The sequence below is a fragment of the Zingiber officinale genome, chromosome 7A (assembly GCF_018446385.1).
Source record: "Zingiber officinale cultivar Zhangliang chromosome 7A, Zo_v1.1, whole genome shotgun sequence".
Taxonomy (NCBI): Eukaryota; Viridiplantae; Streptophyta; class Magnoliopsida; order Zingiberales; family Zingiberaceae; genus Zingiber; species Zingiber officinale.
In genome coordinates, this window is record NC_055998.1 from 9,139,042 (window position 1) to 9,148,440 (window position 9,399).

General features: G+C 43.5%; 2 protein-coding genes across 2 annotated transcripts; one reads left to right on the forward strand and one right to left on the reverse strand.

The window, feature by feature from the left end:
* The first annotated feature begins 492 nt into the window (after nt 1–492).
* LOC122000946 (pyruvate decarboxylase 1-like) lies at nt 493–3,017 on the forward strand. The gene is made up of 6 exons (XM_042555456.1): nt 493–1,090; nt 1,197–1,360; nt 1,452–2,102; nt 2,194–2,314; nt 2,398–2,586; nt 2,661–3,017. Exons 1-6 carry the CDS (start codon nt 569–571, stop codon nt 2,829–2,831), a joined length of 1,818 nt encoding a protein of 605 aa, XP_042411390.1. The 5' UTR covers nt 493–568; the 3' UTR covers nt 2,832–3,017.
* A 16-nt stretch (nt 3,018–3,033) lies between these two features.
* LOC122000947 (asparagine synthetase [glutamine-hydrolyzing]) lies at nt 3,034–6,840 on the reverse strand. The gene is made up of 13 exons (XM_042555458.1): nt 6,649–6,840; nt 6,025–6,163; nt 5,477–5,572; nt 5,240–5,381; nt 4,950–5,140; nt 4,693–4,854; nt 4,528–4,608; nt 4,223–4,444; nt 4,018–4,152; nt 3,860–3,940; nt 3,698–3,784; nt 3,509–3,616; nt 3,034–3,419 (listed from the first exon to the last, which is right to left on the reverse strand). Exons 1-13 carry the CDS (start codon nt 6,726–6,728, stop codon nt 3,171–3,173), a joined length of 1,773 nt encoding a protein of 590 aa, XP_042411392.1. The 5' UTR covers nt 6,729–6,840; the 3' UTR covers nt 3,034–3,170.
* Between the last annotated feature and the right edge of the window lie 2,559 nt (nt 6,841–9,399).

The following is a 9,399-nucleotide window of genomic DNA, read 5'->3' on the forward strand; positions in this document are numbered from 1 at the left end:
ATATTTTTTAACCAAACTAATATTTAGTTTATAAAAATGTTATGACAAATCAAAATGAATCTTTCCCTTGGTTGCGTGTTATTTTATTGTATTGGAATTTGGATGAGATGGATCCCTAATTAAGGAATCAATTTTTGATTCTACGAATCTTCCTATACATAATTAATTGAGATGCGTGGTATTTTTTAAAAAAGTAAATTTTAAAATAAATTAAATATTTCAAATCGACTTGACTAAAGTTAAAAAAATTAATGACTTAACCAGATCTCGTCGCACAGTTAACTGAAGCAGCTTTGCGGAGGTGGAGGGAGGTAAGGTTACCGAGAAGGATCCTACTCCGAAAATCCGGCGATCTGAATACCTCCTCCGGTTCGCAGTCCCCATCGCCGCCTCTGGTTTCACTTTTTGGCCTGGCAACCAAAAATAATTTTTTCAAACAATAAATGAAAATAATTTTGAAGCTGCTATAAGTACTCCCGTTTTATTCTCGAGAAGAACACAAGTCAAAGGAGAAGCGAAAAAAAAGGTTTTCTGAACAGTTTCGTTTGTTTTCTCGCGTTCAGTGGCCATGGATACTAGGATTGGGTCTGTTGACGCGGCGGCGGAGCCTACTGCGAAGAGCGTTTTGGGCTGTCCTCCGACGGCGCACTGCAACCACATCGCTCCCTCGGCGCCGGTCGTGACGCCGGAGGCCAATTTAGGCCGCCACCTGGCACGCCGCCTCGTGCAGGTGGGTGTCCGCGACGTGTTCTCCGTCCCCGGCGACTTCAACCTCACCCTCCTCGACCACCTCATCGCGGAGCCCAACCTCCGCCTCATCGGTTGCTGCAACGAGCTCAACGCCGGGTACGCCGCCGACGGCTACGCCCGCGCACGAGGCGTCGGAGCCTGCGTCGTCACTTTCACCGTAGGCGGCCTCAGCGTGCTCAACGCCATCGCCGGCGCCTACAGCGAGAACCTCCCGCTGATCTGCATCGTGGGCGGCCCCAACTCCAACGACTACGGCACCAACCGCGTCCTACACCACACCGTCGGCCTCCCCGACTTCTCGCAGGAGCTCCGCTGCTTCCAGACCGTCACCTGTTTCCAGGTAATTAAAATGAATCGTCAGTTCTTCTGTGTTAATTAAAAAAAATTGAATTTTGAGCTGTGTTAATATTGAAATCTGGTGGATTCTTCAATGTGTTGGAGTACAGGCGGTGGTGAACAATCTCGAAGACGCTCACGAACTCATCGACACCGCCATCTCCACCGCGGTCAAGGAGAGCAAGCCAGTGTACATCAGCATCAGCTGCAACCTCGCCGCCATTTCTTACCCCACGTTCAGCCGCGAGCCCGTCCCCTTTTCCATCGCCCCCAAGTAAGTAAACTTCTTGTTACAGAAGCAGAGGATTTACCCACAGTCTGTTCGACGTAAGTACTAAGCACTCAACGTGTAATATTGGCGCCAGGTTGAGCAACCAGATGGGCCTGGCTGCGGCGGTTGAGGCGACGGCGGAGTTCCTGAACAAGGCGGTGAAGCCTGTGATCGTAGGCGGGCCCAGGATCCGCGTCGCGAAGTCCGGCGACGCCTTGGTGGAGTTGGCTGACGCCAGCGGCTATCCGGTCGCGGTGATGCCGTCGGCTAAGGGGCTCGTGCCGGAGCACCACCCGCGGTTCATTGGCACCTACTGGGGCGCCGTCAGCACGTCGTTCTGCGCCGAAATCGTGGAGTCCGCCGACGCCTACGTCTTCGTCGGCCCAATCTTCAACGACTACAGCTCCGTGGGCTACTCGCTGCTCCTCAAGAAGGAGAAGGCCATCATCGTGCAGCCGGATCGCGTGGTGGTGGCCAACGGCCCCGCCTTCGGGTGCGTGCTCATGAAGGACTTCCTCCGCGCGCTCGCCAAGCGCCTCAACAAGAACAGCACCGCCTACGAGAACTACCAACGCATCTTCGTCCCCGACGGCCAGCCGTTGCAATGCGCGCCCAAGGAGCCGCTGCGGGTGAACGTGCTCTTCCGGCACATACAAAATATGCTCTCCGGGGACAGCGCCGTCATCGCCGAGACCGGCGACTCCTGGTTCAACTGCCAAAAGATGAAGCTCCCGGAAGGCTGCGGGTATAATTCAATTAATCACAGCTCATACTCAACTCAACTCTTCATCAACTCACATATTCCAATAAGAATCTAAGTTTTTCTTCTTAATTAGGTACGAGTTCCAGATGCAATACGGATCCATCGGTTGGTCGGTCGGAGCAACGCTGGGCTATGCGCAGGCCGTGAAGGGGGCGAAGCGTGTGATCGCCTGCATCGGCGATGGAAGCTTTCAGGCAATTCCCGAAAAATAATTCGACCCTTTTATATATTTGAACTTATAGTATTAATTATTCGCAATTTACAATGAAACTTGCAGGTGACGGCGCAGGATGTGTCGACGATGCTGCGGTGCGGGCAGAACAGCATCATCTTCCTCATCAACAACGGAGGCTACACGATCGAGGTGGAGATCCACGACGGGCCGTATAATATCATCAAGAACTGGGATTACACCGCCCTGGTCGACGCCATCCACAACGGCGAGGGCAAGTGCTGGACCGCCAAGGTGATCTCATCACTCAGACGACAAAATCCGATCAAAATTATCTATAATCTTTGTTGCTGCATGGATGGGTGCAGGTGCGATACGAGGAGGAGCTAAAGGAAGCGATAGCGACGGCGTTGGGGCCGAAGCAGGACTGCCTGTGCTTCATCGAGATCATCGTGCACAAGGACGACACCAGCAAAGAGCTACTCGAGTGGGGCTCCAGGGTTTGCTCTGCCAACAGCAGGCCACCAAATCCGCAATAAATCATTTGCAACGTTGCATCTTACTATTCTTAGTAAAGCTCAAGTTCATGCTCTGTTTTCAGGATGAGATTTTCATCTACTTTGTTGTTTTTGTTTTACCATATAAGAAACTGTGTCCAAGTGTAGTCTTTGTTTGTAACTTCAGTTGCCATCGTAATAGAGTCCGAGATTGCATTTTGATGTCTACCGATCTTCACAATACTAAAAGAAAGGCCTCAAAGAGTTTATTGATATTTCATTCAACAGACACTGCCATTACATTAACTGAAACTTCACTCGTTACTATGTCAATCACTCAAATACCTTGATTACAGTAGTAGGTTGTGTTTTCTTAAGGACCTAGGAACTTATAGTGAGCTCTGGGGCCTTCACTTCCATCATCCTCTGCTTCTTGTTGATCAGCATTGCAGGATTGGTTCCAGCCGCGATCGAAGATGGCACGGTGGGATCGTATGCCGAAACATGGACCCCGAGCGCAGCTCTGCCCGAGGGATCAAGATTCTTCGACCATTGCGCGTCCCACTCGATCGCCTTCGCGGTGCTACAAGCGACACTAGGACCCCCAGGCACAGTCAACCTTGCAGAGTTCTGCACATACAAATGGATTCAACATCTCGACAATGCTCATGGTAATAGTTAGGAGAGTCCATAATTGGGTTTGCAGTGCAATTCTATACCTGTGGGAAGAACCTTTCAAAGATCATTCTGTAGTAGTAGGCTTCTTTTGTGGTTGGCGTGTTGTGTGGATATATGTTCTTTGCATTTTGCATCATTTTGTTAGACACCTGAAGCAATTTTTTTGGAGGGAGTTTAGTGGTTTTTTTATTTAAAGGAATTAGACCAAAGGATTGAAAACAAAGTGTTACATGTTCTGCAGAATGAGCCTTCAGTCCATCGATCCAGCTATAACCAACACCATCACTGAATTGCTCCTTCTGCCTATAAAGAATATGCTGCAAAACAAAATCCTCGTTAGCTCTTCCAACAACTAGCAAGATCTCTAATGAGCAAGACGACTAGACGAAAACCTTTGGGAGGTAGGGGTTCTCCTCATCATCGAAGGCCTTCCTCAACACCCACTTTTCAATCCGACCGAGATCAGGCTTGATCTGAATTGTAAAGAGAGAACAAATCAGAATACTGTGGATCAAAATCAAAAATCTTGTAGACTTTGCGCTTCACATACCATTTTTGATTCAGGATCGATATTCATTGAGACATCGATAAACTCCTTATCCAAGAACGGCACCCGAGCTTCTAAACCCCATGCTGATGTTGCTTTATTAGCTCTCAGGCAGTCATATTGATGCAGAGCTTTTATCTAGTGCACAATATAAATCAAGATGATTGTTTAAGAACATGGCTATTGCCACATGAGACTAGCTAAATACCTTGCGACAAGTCTCCTTGTGCAGTTCTTCCTTGTTTGGTGCCTTGTGAAAATACAAGTATCCTCCAAAAATCTCATCTGAACCCTCACCAGAGATCACCATCTTCACTCCTAGTGCCTTGATCTTCCGAGACATGAGGAACATCGGTGTACTGGCCCGAATTGTGGTCACGTCGTATGTTTCTATATGGTAGATCACTTCCTCTATAGCATCAATACCATCCTGATAACAAGAGACAAATCACAAATGATAAGATTTAGTACTTGTCCAGTAACAACTATTTGAGATCAATATGATAACAATACCTGGACAGTGAAGTGGAACTCATGGTGAACTGTTCCTAAATAATCTGCGACCTCCCTTGCTGCCTTCAAATCCGGTGAGCCCTGCAATAGTAACAGGATAAATAAATCTGAACAAGAACTCCACTTCTTTCCTTTTGTATTAAAAGATGAGCTCAGTTTGCTGACCTCTAAGCCAACACAGAAGGAGTGGAGCTGAGTTCCCCACTGCTCTGCGGCTTTTGTGCCGGCCAAGTGACGAGCAGTCACCGCCGCAACGAGTGATGAATCAAGGCCGCCGGATAGCAACACTCCAAACGGAACGTCGGTCATAAGCCTTTTGATCACAGCCTGCACAAGGGGGCATGCAATTAATTACCAAACGATGCAACTTCTTTATTTTGTGATCTCAAGTATTGACTTGAAACATTGATCGGTTATATTACCTTCTCGAATGCTTCTCTGAGGACAAGGGGATCATAAGGCACTGAAGGAATTGCCTCAGAGAACCAGGGTGGGTTGTACCATCTCTTGTAGCTGCCTCCTTTGCTGGAGTACAAGTGGCCAGGAGGAAACACCTCAAAGTGCTCACAATCATCATTCAATCCTTTCATCTCGGACGATATCCAAACAGATCCTGCACCATGAAGAACATATTCAGAGTCTAAATTTTAAAACTCTTTATGGATACTGAGAGAAAAGGTCTCCCAAATTCGTGATCCAAGTAGAAATTCACCATCAAGTCCCCATCCAATGTAAAGAGGAGTGATTCCAATTGCATCTCGAGCAGCAAGGTAGCTGTTGTCGCGCGTGTCTAGCAACACAAATGAGAATATTCCGTCCAACATATCGACAAATCCTTCTCCATGCTCCTCATACTAAAAAATTAAGCATATCGAATAGGAAATTGTTAGTTTTTAAGCATTGTTTTCGAGCTGTACCAAGATATATATATATTTTTCTCTTGATTTACCAGATGGGCAATAACTTCGCAGTCGCTGCCCGTTCTAAATTTGTGATTAGGCAAGAGTTTCCTCAGCTCTTCATGGTTGTAGATCTCTCCGTTCACCTGTGTTTTGAACAAGCTCCAAAGTTAAAGATAACTAAATCACTGCATATATCCACAACAGATAGAGAACAGTTTCACAAAATAGATCCATTGACAACCAAAAGTTAAATATTTTTTAAGGATTTTCTTAAATTAGTGGTGAAGTAAGCCTGTGGAGTTGGAAATACAGTCAATTTTAGAACCGCAGCAGATAATTAATATTTAGGATGTCAACTCAAAATTAAGGATTGTAAGATGAGATTTCGCTTTCCCTTTTTGTCTCCATGCAAAAAATTCACACAGCCAAACCTGATGTGGATTAGAACAGCTCTATCATTTTTGTCAAATTTGTCAGTATCATTAACTACTGCGAGATGATGGAAAAACAATAGGCGTTTCTTATGTATTTTTAAAGCTACCCAATCAAATCTTTAATGACAAAAACGAGATGCAAAGGGGCATAATTCTGATACCGTAACGACTATGCTCTTATCCTCGTTATACAAAGGCTGGTCTCCTGAGGCAGGATCGATAATGGCCAGCCTCTGGTGTGCCAAGTAGCAGTCGCCAAACTGGTGCAGCCCACTCCAATCTGGACCTCTATGCTTCAACCTGTTTCCAAAGACGATAAACGATAAATTAACACTTCTTTTCATTCTTCGAAAAATAAACCATATTTGAAAAAAATACTCTATTCTGAATTTAAATCGACATCAAAATCCAAGTTTCGTGCACGAATGTTCTACTTCCCTGTTTCTTAACAGAGAGTTGAAAAAAAGGGTCCTTTTTAATGAAGATAACTTTTGATTAATTTTATCCAACTCTGCTCTTTGCAGTCTTTTATGAGGGAATCCGTATTGCGATCTGTCATCTGTCCTGTTTCTTTTTCTGCCCTTTCTTTCTTTTACAAATATGTTAAAATTTAGTGAAACGTACTTATCTTCTCTGAGACTACCAAATCAAAGTAAAAAAAAAAAAAAACTTAAAACAGTGCTAAAAAATCACAATTGAACTACGCATCAAGAACAGAGTCCATGCGTGAGAGGAGGAGAAGAAGAAGAAGAAGAAGAAAAAAAAGGAGGTTTGGGGATAATTGCCTGCGAGAAAGCTCAAGGACTCGGACCCTTTTGGCCTGAGATTCATCTGAGCAACCCAGCACTGCGAGTATCCCACACATTCTCGATGGCAGAGGAAGAGAAAGCGGGGGAAGGACAAATTGGAGATACTGACACTGTGAAGCTACGAATAAGGAGAAACAGGTGTCGGTTTGGTGTCCAAAATAGTGGCGAGGTGTCCGCCTTTTATAGGCAACTCTCCGCGGTGACGGAGCGGAGGGACGCCTCGAACCGCAGCAGCTCGGGCGCGAACCGTCGCCGTGTGTGTGTTCTGGCACGCGTACGCTCCTTCAAGCCTTATCCGTATCGCGAGGTGACTCAGCTGGTCCCGGCGCTGTCGGTTAGCACGCTCCACGTGTCTCCAAGAACTCGTCGGGAGTCTGACAAACCTAATTTGACCACCTCCATTTATTTATCTTTTATATATATATATATTTATATATATTTTTGATTATTTTGATATTTTTTAATTTTCTATGTATTTTTTTTTCTTTTCTCATTCAACATTTCTTCTCTTTCCTTTATTCTTTTTTTTTTAATGCAACATTTCTTCACTTTCCTTTATTTTTTTCTTTTCTCTTTTATATATCAAATTTTTTAAAAATATTTTAATATTTTTAAAAAATCGAAATAAATAATGGATAATATATTTGAACTCCTTACTTTCCTAGAAATTCACGGAAATTGAAATAGGTACAATCGAAACTCTCTACATCTATCAGTGAATTTTAGATAGCATAAGAAATAAATAATGAATAGCATATTTGGACTCTTTGCAATCATCAAAATTTTTCATGTTAGACCTGATATAGAATCATATACAGACCTGATATAAAATAATATCAGAACAAACGTGGAGAATTTTGATGATTCTTATTTATTATATTTTAGAAAGAAGTTAAATTTTTGAGGTTACAATAAATTCAAATATACTATTCATTATTTATTTTGAGTTCTCAGAGATGATAAAATATTTTTAGAAGAATTGACGTGTAAAAGAGAGGAAAAAAGAAGAGATGAAAAGGAAAAAATGTTGTATGTATAGAAGGAAAGAGAAGAGAGAGAAATGATAGAAAAAAAAAATATGAGAATAAAATGATAAAAACACGATAAAAAGATGTATATGTTGATAAATAACAAAATAGGCCTTTTAATAAATTTAAAATTTTTAATACGTCTTTTATAAATTGTTGAAAAAAAAATCCAACTCGTAACTTTAAAAAAATTCTAATTATTTAAAAAATAATAATTTTTACTAAATTTGTTAAAATAATATTAAGATATATTTCCTCCTAACGTTGAATGACCATCCAAAGATTCGGCGGTGGCCCGGGGAGGGCTGAGCATGGTTTGGGGTTTGAAATGGACAGCTGAGATCGGAGCTGGTGGGGGAATAATTGTGCTATTATTGTAAAAGAGGCGTGTTTGGTTTTGTAAATGAAATAATATATTATTATTATTATTATTATTTAACAGAGGAGAATTGAGGGAAGACAAGTGCGAACCTTATCGGCAGTGACGTGGATTTCTCGACTTGCCCTTCGTCCTTATCTCCTTGAGCTCGTATTTACTTTTACATTGATTAAATCGTACGGTTACCATTTTCTACATACGTTATGAGTTCCTCTTGATCATATTTTACTATTCCGTAAGTGTTACTTCTTCTCGATTGAAGTCGACAATCTGGAAAATTACGTTCGTTGAATGTGGACATCCATAAAGAATATCTCCCAAGAGGTATCGAATATCCGTCCAGGTTCATAACTCATTCATACTCGATATATGTAGTAATGATCAAATCTTACGTCAACACGATAATGATTTTATTCTAGATTTTAAGGTTTTCGATGTCTCCGCTTTGAGTTTCGTAAGCTTTGATGTCTTCTGAGTTAGCCGATCGAGCTATGAGCTATCCTCTTGAGTTCAACAGGTTAGGTTTTCTCAAAGCATCATTATCATATGATGCAGTAATAGAAGGGGTCTATCCGATACGGATCAACTATCGAGGTAAAGGTCAAAATTAAAATAATCAACATCAAGATATCAAAAGACTCGCCTATGGTGGCCGAGCGAAAGACGGCTACAACGGTCGGTTAGGACAATCAAGGTCCAATCCACAATAAATATCCGAGCGGGCCAACTATCTAGCTCAGATAATACGGTAATACAGCAGACGCTCAGTATGGAACAGCAGGACGCTAAGGAGACCAGAAAGCTTGTCCGAATAGGAGGGGCACACTACTACACTCAATCACCGCAGGGAAGAGGAGCTGAGGTCAACAGAGCAGAGGAATGCCGGTCAAGCGGCTATCCCGCTTGGCCAAGCAACGGGACTTGGGCATCGAAGGAGCGAAGGAGTCCAGGCCGAGCGGTTACCCCGCTCGACCAAGCAACGAGACCATTGTCGTATCTCTCGATATCCTTTTGGGAGATAGTGCCGCTGACACGAGGCATGGTCGACAGGTGGATCGTCGGACGGAAGTTTCTACTGTATTGTCAAGGATATACATGCCTTGTTAAGGTATGGTGTCGAAGGTACTTTTCTGACAGGTCCCTTCGTATGATATATTGGAGAATGTGTGCACGTCTCGAGGAGCGTGCACGTTGTCCACCGGGACTCCATATAAAAAGGGGTCATCACCAGCGGAGGTATGCGTGATTACTATTTGCGCTTATGTTATTGTTACTCCGTTTTCCTCTACATTTCCAGTGACTAACTTGAGCGTCGGAGGG